At 37.0% G+C, this 18,080-nt stretch overlaps 1 protein-coding gene across 1 annotated transcript in view; it reads right to left on the reverse strand.

Moving 5' to 3' along the window:
• Nucleotides 1-18,080, reverse strand: part of UNC13C (unc-13 homolog C) — a 705,000-nt gene that overhangs the window by 139,343 nt on the left and 547,577 nt on the right. The window contains exons 21-22 of the mRNA XM_020981173.2: nucleotides 17,749-17,892; nucleotides 1,126-1,203 (exon numbers count right to left, since the gene is read on the reverse strand). Of these exons, the coding sequence (XP_020836832.1) occupies nucleotides 1,126-1,203; nucleotides 17,749-17,892 (222 nt within the window). The remainder of the gene's footprint in view (nucleotides 1-1,125; nucleotides 1,204-17,748; nucleotides 17,893-18,080) is intronic.

Raw genomic sequence — 18,080 nt, forward strand, 5'->3', positions numbered from 1 at the left:
GCAAGCAGAACCCTCAGGGTGTCAGGTAAACATGAAAAGGAGTAGAGGGAGGCAGATGGAGCTAGGAAATGAGGCCGCCATGGAGCTGGTGCAGCTGTTCATGGGTTAGCAGCAGTTGGTGCCGCTGCCCAAGGCCAGCAGAACATGGGAAGGTCACTTTGCCTGCATATACAGTTGTCTTCTCATTTCTCTTCCTTGGCCCTAAAGAAGGCTGATGAGGAGAAAGTGGCACTACTTTACTTCACTACTCTATATTGTCTCTCAGCTGACATTTATGGAATATTTTGTTTGTTAATGTTTGTTAAGGACTATATATACAACTTAAAACTACACTAAGATTTTTGGGACTATATGTGAAAATAAATGGCATTATCTACTAAGCTATATCTTAATATATAATATATATTATGTAATATATACTAATACGTGGTTCTATTTGTTTCTTTTAACAATCTTGTGAGGTAGATGTACTAAAGGTATTATTATTTCCCTTTTTACAGATGATGAAATAAAGGAAAAGATTAATTGACTTATCCAGAGTCACAGAGCCAATAAGTATTCGAGTCTGGATTTGCATCTAGGTAGCTGCTGACCCCAAGTCTAGCCTTCTTCCTAGGCACCAAGATGAATAGCTGTGGTCTAGTTTAACCACCCTGCATGGTGACTGGAAAGAGGGCTAAAATTGGAGTCATGTGTGACCTGGTTTTGATTCTAGACTCAGACTAGCTGTGTGGTCCTGAACAAATAATTTAAACTCTTTGAATCTTTACTTCCACACTGTAAAATGGGGATAATAATGCTAGTTATATTTATCTCACAGGGTTGCTGAGAGGAGTAAATGAGAGGATATATATAAAGAACTTGGCAAACCTTAAAATGCCCCACAAATGTCAGCTGTTGTTGTTGTTATTACTAACACATTCTCCTCCCCCGCCTCCTGGTCCCCATTCTTGGTTTTATACTCCCAAGTGAAAATCAAGTGAACAAATGAAAATACTTTGAAGAGGGGAGGGAAATGAGGAGAAAGTAGAACAATTATCTTATGTGTACATTTTCATTTTGTTTAATGATTATTTTAAAAGAATAACTGAAATGCTTTTGAAACACGCTGATATTTTTACTCACCACATTTTCTTTATCACAGTAAGAACTGAAGTCGTTGCAGACAATTGCAGCATACTGGAGTAGAACTTTACTGATGGTCTAAAAAAGAACAAAGAATTTGTTTTATCTGCATAACTGAATATACACTTTTATATATACATATAGTCCAAATAATTGCTATCTCAATGACATTTTCATTAAATCTTCTGGTTAGAGAGGACATTAAGAAATTATTTTATCTATCCCATTGCCTAAGAAAGGATTGTTGTTAAAAAGAAAATAAGAGAGATGAGAATATACTTTTTTTTAAGGGACCCCAGAGAAGGAGGTTTTACAATCTTCCTCAGTGACCTGTTATTCCAAAGTGAAACAATCTCCTCTGTGAGAAAATTATTATGGCTAACCTAAATCCCTCTTGCTGCATGTATCTTAAGGATGTTTAATTTTGTTGGTTCTCAGAGGAGATAGTGAACATCTGGCCATCATCCTTTATGCAAAGAGGTCTTAATACTCAAAAGTTATTATTAAATCATCCTTCAGCCTTCTTTTGTTCAGACAGAACATAAGTTCTTTTTAACCTTTCCTAATAGGGCCTATTTTCCAACTATTAATCTTTGCAGACCATCTCTCAGTTCTTTCCCATGATTCCATATATCAGATACTAATTGGGACTAATGAATTCCCATTTATGTTAAATCCTAAAGATATATTTCCTGGAATTGTATAAGAACCAATTTTATTGAATACTACCTCAAGAATTCCTGAAAATTTTTTGCCAAGAATTTTATTTACTTCAGTAATTTTTGTAATAACTTTTTTCAACTTTTATACTTGTGTTTCCTCTGTTGAATTTTCAAATCATGTTTTCTATACTATCATCATCCTAATTGTTAGTTCTTTATTCCTTTACTCTTCACAAATAAGCAAATGACAGAGAACGAGAGAGAGAGAGAGAGAGAGAGAGAGAGAGAGAGAGAGAGAGAGAGAGAGAGAGAGTGAGTGAGTGAGTAAGTAATGCTAGACAATTATTTTCATCAACATTTGCTCCCTGGGCTCAAAATCTACCATAGTAACAATCCAAGGAATTAACAAAATGGCAAAATGCAAAGTGAAAGGAAGGGGCTAAGTTTACTGTCTGTTCACAAAGATGAATGTCACTATTACCATGGTTTATAGATTTTTGAAAGTCATATTGAGAACCTAGAACTGGATATAAAAATGCAGATAGAAAATATGCTTTGTGGAGAAACACAGAGGTTTACAATAACATGTTAATTCAAGTAGAAACTTGGTTTTGTAAAACATAAAATCTTATCAAGAAGCAGTCTAATAAATCCAGGAGACAGATGGCTGATCATACCAAAATATCTCACAAATACTGCTGTTCAAACTTCACTTTAAGCATAATGCTGAAAATTATTATGGGATTTACCTATGGAGTTAGTTCTCAAATCACTGTTTCACAATGAGAATGGAAATTGTACAAGTAATTTCATTATAGCTCTCTCCACTGGAAAAAAAAAAGGCAAACCATCCTGATTTTAAGAGCCTGTTGTAACTCAGTCATTAGCACCGGTGAAGGTTAAAACTTGATCAATACAAAAATCTTCACTGATGCAAAGCCTGTCGAAATGCAGGGCAAATGCCATCCTGACTTCTCCACCTCACCTTCCTGGGATCATTTTTTATTACTCCCCTTCACATATATTATCTTCTAGCCAAACTGATCTACTGATCCCCTGAACTCAGAGTTTCTTGTTCTGCTTCTGTGATGCTTTGTGGGCTATTCTCATCCTGGCTATAAACACATTACTCACCTCCACCTCTTACAATCTCTACTTCACTCAAATCCCAGCTCATGTACTACTTCTTATCAGAAGTCTTTCTTTGTTCTCTTTTCAATTCATTCTCTCTCTCCCTCTTCCTCTCTTTCTTTCCCTTTTTCTCCTCCCCTCTCTCTTCCAGCCTTCTCCCTCTCCCCCCCTCTACCCTTCTGTTCCTCCCTCCCCTCACAGATTATCACGTATTTATTTAAGCACTTATTCATTTCATCTCATCTCTTAGTAGAATGAATGCTTTTTGAAAGCAGGAATTTTAAATTTTGCCTTTGTTTCCTCTTTGCTTAACATGGGCCTTGCACATAGCAAGCACTGAATAAATTCTTGTTAGATTGAATTATTAGGGTGGGAGAGGGAGTACTAGCATCCTTTCTATAAGCCTCACTTTGGTTTTATCTCCAGATCTGCCCCCTAGTGATATCACAAAAGACAGCAGAATCCCTGAATGCTTTCTTCCCAGAAGACCTGGAAAAGATATTCTTTTCCTTGCAAGTTACACCACTGACCTCCTTTGAAAATGCCTTCATTCACTTCAGTCTGATTAGTCTTATAAGAATAGCATTTGAAAAGCGAAGGTTAGAATGCCAGTATAGTTTGGTAGTAGAGAATACTGGGTCCTTTTCATGATTTGACCACTATTTAGATTAGCAAATCGAGGAGAGGGGAGAAGAAATGGGAAGTGAAGAAAAGACAAAGTCATGAGGTAGAAGGCAAGATAAGAATTGTTCTAGTTTCCTTTTATTTTAAAAATAGACCATGACTTGTTTTACATTGCCTAGATTTTACCCTACATCCTTCCCTCTCCTCATCCCAAGCAGCCTTTCTTTATTATTAAGAATTTTAAAAGAGAGAAAGAAAAGGAGGAAAAAATCCAGCAAATTCATTAAATACATCCCCCTCTCCAAAATGATGCTATGTACAATGTTTCATACTTTTCCATAGACCCCAAAAGAGAAAGGTGATGTGTTTTCTCATATCTCTTCTTTGAGGCTTTTTAGGGATTTCATTTTTATTCCATATAAAATGACTTCAAAATGTGTAAACTTACATGCTTGTCTTAAGCACTTTTTGATCCAGTCTTCCAGAAGACTAGTGGGGTAAAATTATGTCTATCTGCACCATCTCAACTATCTCTGTTCTAGGGGTATGTGTCAGTTTAGAAGAAAAGCCACTTCTCTGGTTGCTTTTAAGAGGGAGAGTAAGCTTTACACTCACCATTTAAGTCTTTATTACCAAGAAGGGATTACACCAAAGACAATCCATCACAAATAAGAAATAGCAAGTAAATCCATTTATCCAAGCAGTCAATAGAAATTGGGGAAAGGATATAGAATAGAATATACTATTATGCCTTAGCTGCCCCAGTGGAGTTGCAGCCATAGGATAGGGTGAAGAGCAGTTTTCAATTTTTACAACAACAGCAACAACATTTTCTTCTACTTTGGGTCACTAACATGTTTTAAGAAATGGACTGTGTGTGGTGTTGATACTACCGACAGCTATTCCATCTGCCATATTGTTATTACAATTAGTAAGATAAGGCCTTTGGGACACAGTCTAACTATTCAGTTACAGACACTTGAATACAAAATTATACTGTTAAGAGGACAATGAGGCTACGTGTAATTGGCTCAATAATAACAACAATATTGGTCTCTACTTAACTTTGCTGAGAAGTCTTTTTCTATGTCTGGATGTAGAAATTCTTCTAAATGATTAGCACACATCTTGGAGTTGAGTGCTCAGTCTCTTATGCAATAAATAAGCTTCCCCCCAGGCTCCAAACAATAAAATAGGGATAAAGACTAAACCCACGATTTTCTTTGGTATAGAAAACTTTTGGACGAGAAAACTCCCTGTACCAATGTAGATTGGCACTTTCTTTGCTAATGTCTTCAAGAGTTGCCTTAAGTTAATAAACCCAAAGACACCAGATTCTGTGATAAGAACTCACTATTTGACAAAAACTGGGAAAACTGGAAAACAGTATGGTAGAAACTGGTCATAGTCCAACATCTTACACTGTATATCAAAATAAAGTCAAAATGGGTACATGATTTAGATATAAATGCTGATACTAAAAGCAAACTGGGAGAGCAAGGAATAGTTTACATGGCAGATGTATGGAGAAAGGAAGAGTTTATGACCAAACAAGAGATAGAGAACATTAGAAATGCAAAATGGATAATTTTGATTACATTAAATTCAAAAGTTTTTGCACAAACAAAGCCAATGCAACCAAGATTAGAAGGGAAGCAGAAGATTGGGAAAGAATTTTTACAACCAATGTCTCTGATAAAGGCCTCATATCTAAAATTTATAGAGAACTGAATCAAATTTATAAGAATATAAGCTATTCCCCAATTGATAAATGGTCAAAGGATATGAATAGGCAGTTTTCATCTGAAGAAATTAAGCTATCTATAATTATATAAAAAATGCTCTAAATCACTATTGATTAGAAAAATGCAAATTAAAACAACTCAGAGGTACCACATCACACCTAACAGATTGGCTAACATGACAAGACAGGAAAATTATAAATGCTGGAGAAGATGTGGGAAAATGGGAACACTAATATGTTGTTGAGGGAGTTGTGAACAGATCCAACCATTCTGGAGAACAATTTGGAACTATGCCCAAGGGGTATACACTTTGACCCAGCAATAACACTTCTAGGGCTGTATCCCAAAGAGATCTTAAAAATGGGAAAAGGACACACATGCACAAAAATGTTTATAGCAATTCTTTTTATGGTGGCCAAGAATTAGAAATTGAGGGAATGTCTATCAATTTTGGAATGGCTGAACAAGTTGTGGTATGTGAATGTAATGGAATACTATTGTGCTATAAGAAATGATGAACAGGTGGACTCCAGAAAAACCTGGAAGGACTTATATGAACTGATGCTGAGTGAAGTGAGCAGAACCAGGAGAACACTATACAAAGTAACAGCCACATTGTGTGATAACTGACTCTGATAGACTTAGCTCTTCTCAACAATACAAAATCTAAGACAACTCCAAAAGACTCATGATGGAAAATGCTATCCATATCCTGAGAAAGAACTATGGAGTCTGAATGCAGATTGAAACATACTATTTACTTTCTCTTTTTTTGTTTTGTTTTGTTTCTTCTTCCTCCTAGTTCCTCCCATTCATTCTAATTCTTCTTTACAATATGACTAATGTGAAAATATATTTAATAAGTATGTATACGTAGAGCCTATATCAGATTGTATGCTATCTTGGGGAGGGGGGAAGGGAAGAAGGGGGAGAAAATTAAAAACTCAAAATCTTATGGAAGTAAATGTTGAAAATTAAAAATAAATTAATTAATTAAAAAACAAAACAACAAAAAAAGAGTTGTCTTGAGTACTGAGAGGATAAGTGATTTGTTTACAGTCACACAGTCAGTTTGGGAAGATATGAATGCAGGTCTTCCTGATTTTGATGTCAGCTATCTACCCACTAATTCAAGTCAATTCCCATGGCCAGAAAGGACAGAAGAAGTATGCACCATCTCTATTCCTTACTGCCACCTCCCAACCCCCTTGCCTAACACCCATTTTAATCTTCATCTAAGAAAAGACAGGTGCAGCTAGGTGGCTTAGTAGATAGAGTGCTGGGCTTGGAGTCAGGAAGATGTGATTTCAAATATGGCCTCAGACACTTACTAGCTGTGTGAGGCTGGGCAAAGTCACTTACCCCTATTTACCTCAGTTTCTTCATCTATAAAATGAGCTGGAGAAGAAGTGACAAATGACTCCAATATCTTTGCCAAGAAAATCCCAAATGGGGTTATGAAGAGTTGTGCATAACTGAAATGACTGAGCAACAAGAAAAGCCAAACACTTAGGCTTCTATTCAATAATTAATTAATAATAATAGGCCTTCGATGTGCCAGGTATCATATTAAAATCTTTACAAATATTATCTCCTTTGTTCCTCATAACAACCTTGTGAGGCAAGTGCTATTATGATTCCTATTTTATAGCTGAGGAAATTGAAGCAAACAGAGGTTAAGTGACTTGCTCAAGGTTCTACAACTAGTAGGTATCTAAGACCAGATTTGAACTCAGGTCTTCCTGACTCCAGGCCTAGGACTCTATTCACTCTGCCACCCACCTGCCTATAACATTATTTATTAATAGATGGAGAGCATGTATTATTATCTGTCTTCTGAGCATTGTGAAGACCTATGGTTAAATTTCAACTTTGGTGCTAATTACCTATGTATCTTTATTACCTTTAGTTCCAGAGACTAAAGGTCTTCTCTGGGACCATTTTTTTTTTATCTGATGAGAGGTTGGGGAAAGGAGAAGGCATGCAGGGCTTGAAGAGGGATAACAATGTTTGGAAAAGTCATGGTGGTGAGTGGGAGAAGGAGCCACTTGGTATTGTTGCTGTTGAGTCTTTTTGGTCATGTATGATTTCGTGGCCCCACTTGGGGTTTTTTGGAAAAAATATTGGAGTGGTTTGCTATTTCTTTCTCAGTGGATCCATTTGTTGGGCAATAAGAAGTTAGGTCACAGACGCAGCTAAGATGGCAGAGTAAAAGCAGTGACTTGCTTGAGCTTTTCCCCAAACCCCTCCAAATACTTGTAATAAATGTCTCTAAACAAATTCTAGAGCAGCAGAACCCAGAAAAAGACAGAGTGAAACAAATTTCCAGCCCAAGAAAACCTGGATGGTTGATCAGAAAGATCTATCATGCCAGACTGGGAGAGAAAGGTTATCCAGCAGAGGCACATGTGCAGGGAAAGACCAGGACTCAGCAAACCTGGAACAGGCCTCAAGGGACTGAACATGAGCAGCTGTGGTGGTTTCCAGACTTATCAACCCACAAACTCCAAAGACAACTTAGAAAGTCAGTAAGAAAAGTCTGTGATCATAGTGAGAGAGAAGCTCAGTTCCATAGGCTGCTTTTCCACATCTTCTGCCCCATGGACTGAGGGGGAATCAAGTGGCTGATCAGAGGAAGATTTAAGGGATCTCTTTGCTTTTTCTGAGGCAGAATTCTCTTGCTTTGCCTGTGCTTGGAAACAGGTCACAATTCTGGGTGGCCATCCTGGGGAGAAGAAGAGTGCTGGCATGGTGGAGCTCATACTGGTGATGAAGAGGGAATCCCCCTCACAGTTCCAAGGCAGAAAAAAGTGCTTGTGGTCACTCATAGATCAGAGCACTGGCCAGGAAATGAGTAAACACCTCACCCTTGATCATACCTCCTTGGAAGAACTGAAAACTTACAGGTCCCTAGAAGTATTTCTGAAAACAGCTACATAAAACCCCCAAAGCTTGGGACAGTACGTTCTCCATAATGGAAGCAGACCCCTACCTTAACAAAGAGGCTATAAATCAAATGATTGGCTAGGATCATGAGCAAACCTCGCAAAAAAGTCAGACCATAGAATCTTTCTTTGGTGACAAAGAAGATCAAAACACACAACCAGAAGAAGACAACAAAGTCAAAGCTCCTATGTGCAAAGCCTCCAAGAAAAACGTGAATCAGTCCTAGGCCATGGAAGAGCTCAAAAGGGACTTTGAGAAGCAAGAAAAAGAAGTAGAGGAAAAACTGGGAAGAGAAATGAGAGTGATGCAAGGAAATCATGAAAAATAAGTAGTAGCTTGCTAAAGGAGGCCCAAAAAAATACTGAAGAAGAAAATAACTTAAAAAATAGCCTAATCCAAATGGCAAAAGAGGTCCAAAAAGCCAACGAGGAAAAGAATGCCTTAAAAAGCAAAAGTGGCCAAATGGAAAAGGAAGTCCAAAAGCTCACTGAAGAAAGTAATTCCTTAAAAATTAGAATGGAGCAACTGGAAGCTAGTGACTTTATGAGAAATCAAAACATTGTAAAACAAAACCAAAAGAATGAAAAAAATAGAAGACAATGTGAAATATCTCACTGGAAAAACAACTGACCTGGAAAATAGGTCAAGAGAGATAATTTCAAAATTATTGGGCTCTCTGAAAGCCATGAGCAAAAAAAAAAAAGCCTAGACATCATATTTCAAGAAATTATCAAGGAAAACTGCCCTGATATTCTAGAAACAGAGGGCAACATAAAATGGAAGGATTCTACCAATTACCTCCTGAAAGAAATCCACAAAAGAAAACTCCTAGGAATACTGTGGCCAAATTCCAGAGTTCCCAGGTCAAGGAGAAAATATTGCAAGCAGCCAGAAAGAAACAATTCAAGTATTGTAGAAACACAATCAGGATAACACAGGATTTAGCAGCTTCTACATTAAGGGACCGTAGAGTTTGGGATATGAAATTTTGGAGAGCAAAGGAGATAGGATTGCAACCAAGAATCACCTACCCAGCAAAACTGAGTATAATCCTTCAGGGGAAAAAAATAGACATTCAGTGAAATAGAGAGCTTTCAAGCATCCTTGATGAAAAGACCAGAGCTGAATAGAAAATTTGACTTTCAAATACAAGACTCAAGAGAAGCATGAAGAAGTAAACAGGAAAAAGAAATCATAAGGGACTTATGAAGGTTGAACTGTTTACATTCCTACATGGAAAGATGATATTTGCAACTCATGAGACCTTTGTCAGTATAGGATAGTTGGAGGGGAAAAATTACATGTATAGATAGTTTGATAGATAGAGGGCACAGGGTGAGTTGAAGAGGAAGGGGTGATGTCTAGAGAATAAAATTAAGAGGTGAGATAGGATTATACTAGGAGAAGGAGAAAGGCAGAGGTAGAATGGGGTAAATTATCTCACATAAAACAGACAAGAAAAGGCTTTTATAATGGAAGGGAAGTGGGAAAAAGTGAGAGGGAATGAGTGAATCTTATTCTCATAGGATTTGGCTTAAGGAGGGAATACCATACACACTCAATTGGGTATGGAAAGCAATCTTACCCTACAGGAAAATAGAGGGGAAGGGGATAAGAGAGTGGGAAGATGATAGAGGGGAGGGTAGATTGGGGGAGGGGGTAATTAGAAGCAAACACTTCTGAAGAGGGACAGCGTCAGAAGAGAGAATAGAATAAATGGGGGGCAGGATTGGATTAAGGGAAATAGAGTTAGTTTTCTGCAGCACGACTACTATGGAATTTCTAGTATCCATTTTTACAAGATTTTGAGTTCCAAATTTTTTCTCTCTCTCCCTTCCCTTCCTCTGAAAATGGTAGTTAAATAGATCATGTTTGTGTCATCATGTAAATCATATTTCCATATTAGCCACAGTTGTGAAAGAAAAAAAACATATCAAAGAGAAAAAGAAATATGAAAAAGAATAAGTGAAAAAAGGCTGCTTCCAAAAAAAAGAGGTTAGTTCACACAGCTAGGAAGTGCTGAGGCTTGATGTGAACTCATGTCTTTCTGACTCTGGGCCTAGTGCTCTATCTACTGGGCCACCAGCTGCTTCTGAGTCAATTAGGGAAATATAAAAGGATTGTTTCCCACAATGATAAACTATTTGAGATGATGTAACATAAATATGTGATGAACCCAGTCAGCATGATTTTATAATTTTTTTCCAGCTTTGTTCAACAGTCTTTAAATAACAGCAAAGTCAGTGGATGAAGATAACAGAAAATTGATGCTTGGCAATGCAATACTGATAATAGCATAAAATGGCAAAAGACCTGAGAAAAGAGGACAGTGCATAGTTGAACTGGTTCATTAAGGTGGTAAAGAAAGAAGAATATAATCAGTGGAAGGGAGATGGCTTGAAAAAGAGTGGAAGGGAGTGGAGGTCACATTGAGGATGAAAAACAAATTTGAGGTTTTAAGACAGAGGGAAAGGTGGAATGACAACAGACTGTGATCAGGTAAAGGGAATTTCAGAATTTATGAACATGGAAGTGATGCATTCATGGGTGATGGCAATATCAAGGGTAGGACCATCTCTGTGTTTAGCTGAGGTGGGGTAGATGAGTAGGTTGTATGAAATGAATAAGCTGAGAAATTAGGAGCCTGGAAGTATTAAATAATATGTTGAAATCCCCTATTATGAAGGCAGTAGTTGAAGAGAGAAAGATTGTGAGCCAGGCACTAAACTCATTAAGGAAAGAAGAGTAGGGTCTTTGAGGCTGAAATACAACAGCTACTAACATTTTGATTAGGCTATAGATATGAATTGACTGAACCTCAAAATAGGAGATGTTACTGAGTGAGGTTGGTGGAGGGAAACCCAGAAATGACAATGGGAATTCTGCAGTAGTCCAATACTCCCACTTTATCCAGTGATTGGGGTCGAGGTAGGGATGAGTTGAAAGTGCAATCAGTGGTAGAAAGGATGGACAGGAAGGAACCAGGTTTCAGTGAAAACCAGAAGACAAGAAAGGAAAAGGTTTAAGATAAAATAAAATTTGTTACCCATGGAACAAGCATTCCAGAAAGCACAGGGGAATAGGTAAGTAGACACAGAGTGGGACATTGCAACACTTGTTTTGAAAGGGATAGGAGTAAGGAAGCAAGCAATAGGGAACAAGTAACGTATACAGAGTACGAGATTTTGAATCAAGAAATCTGGGTTTAAATACTGGTTCTTCATTTTCCTAATAGTGAACCAAGGGTAAATCATGTCATCTTTCTGGATCTCAGTTTCCTCAACTACAAAATGAACAGGTTGGACGAGGTAACACCTAAAGTTATTTCCAACTTTAGTTAATCAACAAGCATTTGTTCAGTGGTTATTATGTGCCAGATGCTGTAAGCACTGGAGATACCGAGAAAAATCAAATAGGTCCCTGTTCTCAAGGAATTCACAATGTAATGGGAAACCCAACATAGGAACAATTGTGTATACACATACATGATATTTACAGTATAAACACATGAAAAAATTAGAGGGATGGCACAACCAACAGAGGAGATTAAGAAGAGCCTCCTATAGAAGGTAGAATTAGAACTGAGTCTTGAAGGTGGAGGTAGGAAGGAAGGAGTAGGGAGAACATTCCAGGTATGGGGGAACCCATGAAAAGGCACAGAATTAGAGTCAAAAACTTCTACTGTGATCCCTTTTCTTTTTGGAATAGCATGAGGTATGCCCATTCTGTCAGTAAAGTTATTAAGCAATGTATCCAGTATATATGGAAATGATCTGAGATAAATGAATAGAAACTCTGCTTTGAGCAAAATTCTTTTTGGTACATGAGGCCTAAACAATATAGGTACACTGTCATTGTAAAAAAAATCATGTTAAAACACCTCGGTCAGCTCTACATAACCCATTGCCAGCCTCCTATATTGTGGTGAGGTTTAGGCACCATTAGAATTTCTTAATTAATTAATTAATTAATTAGTTTTCAACATTTACTTCCAAAAGATTTTGAGTTTTAAATTTTCTCCCTCTTCCTTTGTTCCCCCCTCCCTAAGACGGCATGCAATTTGATATGGGCACCACTTATACATTCATATTAAACATATTTACACATTAGTCATGATGTAAAGAAGAATTAGAACTAATGGGAAGAAACAAAACAAAACAACAACAAAAAAAGCAGAGCAAATAGCGTGCTTCCAATTGCATTCAGGCTCCTAAATTCTTTCTCTGGATATGGATAGCATTTTCCATCATGTGTCTTTTGGAGTTATCTTAGATCCTTGCATCGCTGAGAAGAGCTAGCTCTATCAAAGTCAGTCATCACACAATGTGACTGTTACTGTGTATGATGTTCTCCTGGTTCTGCTCATCTCACTCTGCATCAGTTCGTAGAAGTCTTTCCAGGTTTTTCTGAAGTCCTCCTTTCTCATAGCACAATAGTATTCCATTACATTCCCATACCATAATTTGTGCAGCCATTCCCTAATTGGTGGACATCCCCTCAATCCCTAATTCTTGGACAACAAAAAGAACAGCTATAAATACATGTACATGTATGTCCTTTTCCCATTTTTATGATCTCTTTGGAATACAGCCATAGAAGTAATGTTGCTGGGTCAAAGGGTATGCACATTTTTATAGCCCTTTGGGCATGGTTCCAAATTCCTCTCCAGAATGGTTGGATCAGTTCACAACTCCCCCAACAACAGATTAGTGTTCCAATTTTCCCATATCTTCTCCAACATTTATCATTTTCCTGATTTTTCATGTTAGCCAGTCTGCTAGGTGTGATGTGGTACCTGAGTTAGTTTGATTTGCATTTTTCTAATCAATAGTGATTTAGAGCATTTTTTTTCACATAACCATAGATAAGCTTTAATTTCTTCTTCTGAAAACTGACTTCATTTCCTTTGACCATTTATCAATTGGAGAATGACTTGTATTCTTATGAATTCAACTCATTTCTCTATGTATTTTAGAAATGAGGCCTTTATCAGAGACACTGGCTGTAAAAATTGTTTCTCAGCTTTCTGCCTCCCTTCTAATCTTTTTTTTTTTTTTGCTTTTAGGCAATTGGGGTTAAGTGACTTGCCCAGGGTCACACAGCTAGTAAGTGTCAAGTGTTTGGTCTGAGGCCGGATTTGAACTCAGGTCCTTCTTCCTGACTTCAGGGCCGGTGTTCTATCCACTGCGCCACCTAGCTGCCCCACCTCCCTTCTAATCTTGATTGCATTGGCTTTGTTTGTATAAAAACTTTTCAATTTGGTGTAATCAAAATCATCCATTTTGCATTTCATAATATTCTCTATTTTTTGTTTGGTCATAAAGTCTTCCCTTCTCCATAGATCTGACAGGTAAACTATTCCTTGCTCTCCTAGTTTGCTTATAGTACCAGCTTTTTATGTCTAAATCATGTACCCATTTTGTCTTTATCTTGGTATAAGGTGTAGGATGTTGGTCTTTGTCTACTTTCTGCCATACTATTATCCAGTTTTCCCAGCTTTTTGTTAAATAGTGAGTTCTTATCCCAGAAGCTGGAGTCTTTGGATTTATTAAATAGTAGATTGCTATAGTCATTGACTATTGTGTCTCCTATACTTAACCTCCAATGATCCACCCACTCTATTTCTTAGCCAGCACCAAGAAGTTCTGATGATGGCTGCTTTATAATACAATTTAAGATCTGGTACAGCTAGGTCACCTCCCCTTGCATTTCCCTTCATTAATCCCCTTGATGTTCTGGATCTTTTGTTCCTCCAGATGAATTTTGTTATTGTTTTTTCTATTTCTATAAATAATTTTTGGTAGTTTGATTGGTATGGCAATGAACAAGTAATTTAATTTAGGTAGAATTATCATTTTTATTATATTAGCTTGGCATACCCATCAGCAACTCATATTTTTCCAATTATTTAGATCTGACTTTATTTGTGTGAAAAGTGTTCTGTAATTGTGTTCATATAGTTCTTGTTTTTGTTTTGGCAGGTAGAATCCCAAATATTTTATAATGTCTACAGTAACTTTAAATGGGATTTCTCTTTCTATCTCTTTCTGTTGGACTTTGTTAGTAATATATAGAAATGTTGATGATTTATGTGGGTTTATTTTATATCCTGCAACTTTGCTAAATTTGTTTATTATCACAAGTATTTTTTTTACTTGATTCTCTAGGATTCTTTAGGTATACCATCATATCATCTACAAAAAGTGATAGCTTTGTTTCTTCTTTTAGGCACCACTACACTTTCTTTAAAAATATAATCCTTATACATATATCTGGCCATGTCACTCCTCCTTTCCTAAATCTTCTATTGCTCCTGGACTGTGTCTTATCTAAATTTCACATCCAAGACTTTGCACAAAGTAGTAAACTCAATAGGTATTTACAAAACATTTTGAGTTTAATCTATTGAATTTGGTGTAGTAATATATTATATTAAACATACTTTATGATAATATAATATAATAAATATAACTTTGTTCATCTATCAGAAATATAAATCTGTTCCAATCAAGCATAATATAATAATGTGGGCCTAGCATTTGACATTTTTTTGTTATGTACCCTATATTTACTTAACCATAAACAAGTTTTATCCCCTTAGTAAAATGTAAGCTCTTAGAGGGCACAGGCTATCTCATTTTTATCTTTGAATTTCCAGTTCTAGGCACGGTTCCTGATTCTTAATAAATGTTATCGATGGATCAACTGACTTGGAAAACTTCAAAATTTAGAATGGGAAACGACCTGAAGAAGAATCTAATAAAATTCTCTTATTTTACATTTGAAAAAACTGGGACCTAGAGAGGTCAGATGACTTGCCCAAGATGACCAAAGTATTGAACAGCAGAGCCAGGCCAAGAGTGCTGGTCCTTTAATTCCCAGTTAAGTGTTTCCCCTGCACCAGAGATTCACATGCAACTATTCCATTTCTTTCTCTTCTTGGCAGACAGCCTGAACCCAGCTGCTAATCAGGAGATTCACTTTCAGACTTTTTTTTTGAATGGTTCTTTCCCCTAGTGTTTATCTTGCAGAGGGAGTGGCACAAATATCTGTGTGTTACAAATCAGGAAAGATCTGCTGCCTAGAAAGCCCTTCCCAAGTTGCATCTAAATAAATGCTTTGAGGTCATCATGTGAGAGCAAAGGAGCAGGCTTCTCATTTTACAGGTATAAAAACTGAGGGACAAAGGGTTCCTTCTCAGATTAAAAAGTAGGCTTCAGATGAAAACTCCCTAAAGATTCTATGAGATCACCAACCACTGGCTATCTTGCTGAAGTACACTATGCCCCTGGAGTCAGGAAAAGGTCCATGAAACCTGCATTCCTAAAACAATCCATTCACTGTGTCAGTCCCTTACTCTGTCGAATGACTCCCAAATGTCTCTGAGATAGTAAGAGTTGTTTACATTAATAAACTACTTTTATGGTTAATAAAACCCTATATATCCATGTCAGTTAATTTCATAGCAGGCATATTAGGTAAGAAGGATTGATAAGTATCATAACTTCTGTTTAGGCGTGAGAAGTCTGAAAATTGGAGAGGTCTAGCGATTTGTCCAAGGTCACCCAGCTAAGAAAGTGGTAGAGTTGGGATGGGAACATAACATTCAATACCCTTTTCTCTGTATGATGCTATCTCAAATTCAAGTTCCTCAATGTGCTTGTCAAGCTCTTCCACAATTTATACCCACTTTGGCTTTTTAACCCTATTTTCCAGTATGATATAATAGAAATATCACTAGACAAGGAGCTAGGAAGGAACTGGAATCAATTTCCACTTCTGACTGATCTTGGATAATTCAATTAACTTCTCTCTATGAGCCTCAGTTTCCTCATCTATTAAATGAGGATTTGATAGATTTACCTCCTGGATACCTCTGGGAATTGAGGTATTTACCTTTTGTGCTTGTTGCAAAGATCAGATAAAATAATACTGGAAGGTTCTTTATAATCTTTAACAGTACTTTTAATAGTGGTATCAAACCATTGACTGCATATAGCCTATGATACTCCCAAGTGGGGTTGGAAACAGATGAAAGCATCTCCTTTATGATTTTAATATATTGACATATTAATTTTTGTATACATACATATGTACACATGTACACACACATATACACACGCACACATAAGTATACATACATACACATACAGATGGGGTTTTCTTTTTTTTGGTGAGGCAATTGGGGTTAAGTGACTTGCCCAGGGTCACACAGCTAATAAGTGTCATGTGTCTGAGACTGGATTTGAACTCATGTCCTCCTGACTTCAAGGCCAGAGCTCTATCCACTGCACCACCTAGCTGCCCCAGATGTGGTTTTCTAAGTCATTATGTAGCCTGCAGGGATCCTTATGTACAGTTTGGTGGCCCTTGTTTCTATTTCAATTTGACACCACTACTTAGAAGGACCGAGCACATGTTTGCATTAATTGACATACCTGTTCCTTCTAGTGTTAAAGTACTATGTAAATATTAAGCATTACTGCTATTTACCTATACAAACATTCAGCTCAAGTGAGGCCAGTTTCATACAGGTCATGATCATTTCAATTTTTAATATCTTCATTCATTCTGTTTCTCTGTCCTGGAATATTTTTTCTCTTTTCTTTACCTTTCAAAGTATATTGAATACTCAAAGCTTAAGCTTAAGCCCCATATGGGTAATGAAAGTTTTTCAGACTATTTATTTTTTGTACCCCTAATTTTTAACAAAATTATATATGAACTTAGCCCTGCCATTATTTTGTGCATTTGTCTTGTACCTCAATGACTGTTAAGCCCTTTCTGGAGCTTACAAATGTGTGTGTGTGTGTGTGTGTGTGTGTGTGTGTGTGTGTGTGTGTGCACGTGCATGTTTGCTTCCCATAGAGAAGAGCAAAATGTGAGCTGGATAGAAACCTTACAAATCTGATCGCCTCAATTTTACAAATAAGGAAACTGAAGGACAAACTCAATGGCTTTTCTTCGTAGGGAAATATATATGGGGGGAGTAAAAAGAGTATTGAATAGACTGGGAGTTAGGAGACCTGTGTTCAAGTCATGATTCTATCACTAGTCATCTGAATGAGCCAAATTATAAATTTATAATATAAATTATATGATTCTAACAGAGCTAAGATTTGACCCCCAACTCCTTGTCCAATATTTTTTGTACAGTAGTACATGTCATGGTCCTCTTAATAAGCATGTGTTGCATTGAGACAGAAATGTTAAAGCTTTCTTTCATATGGAAGTTGCATCTCAGAAAAATGGAACTATTCATTATAAACTCTTTAGGAATGTGAACATGAATAATTTTAAAATGGCAAGTATATAGCACAGAAACATGCCTCTGTGAAGCTGCTAGACAAAACTGAAGACAACTGAAGTTGTTGATACTGTCATGTGAAAAAAATTGAAATTTGGCTATTGCCTCAGATGCTGCAACACAACAGACTTATTTAGGCAGCCATCAAGAAAATGAGGAAATTTCACAGACCTAGAAATGAGAGAGAGGTTGACCATTTTTAATCTACCTTTGCAAATCTTCTCATTAAATGGGATAATGCTTCAGGATTAGGGCACTCCAATTTCTTGATAATCTCAAAGCTTTGGTTAAGCTGTGCAAAGACATCTACCACAGAGCAAGAGAAGAGGGCATGGTCTGAAGTCTGCTGGAACTGAGAAAGGAGAAAACAGAAACCATTTCAATGAGCCGGCACATTTGAGACAGTAGATTCATTATTATTCATTAACTGCTGAATCTCATATCATCCAACTCCATCCCACAGTAATAAAATGCTTGCTTTAAAGCAGTCAATCTCTTCCACCTGAATTTGTTGTGGATCCAATAAAATAGGGAAGGTTT

The sequence above is a fragment of the Phascolarctos cinereus genome, unplaced genomic scaffold, assembly GCF_003287225.1.
Source record: "Phascolarctos cinereus isolate Bilbo 61053 unplaced genomic scaffold, phaCin_HiC Scaffold_3;HRSCAF=262, whole genome shotgun sequence".
Taxonomy (NCBI): domain Eukaryota; kingdom Metazoa; phylum Chordata; class Mammalia; order Diprotodontia; family Phascolarctidae; genus Phascolarctos; species Phascolarctos cinereus.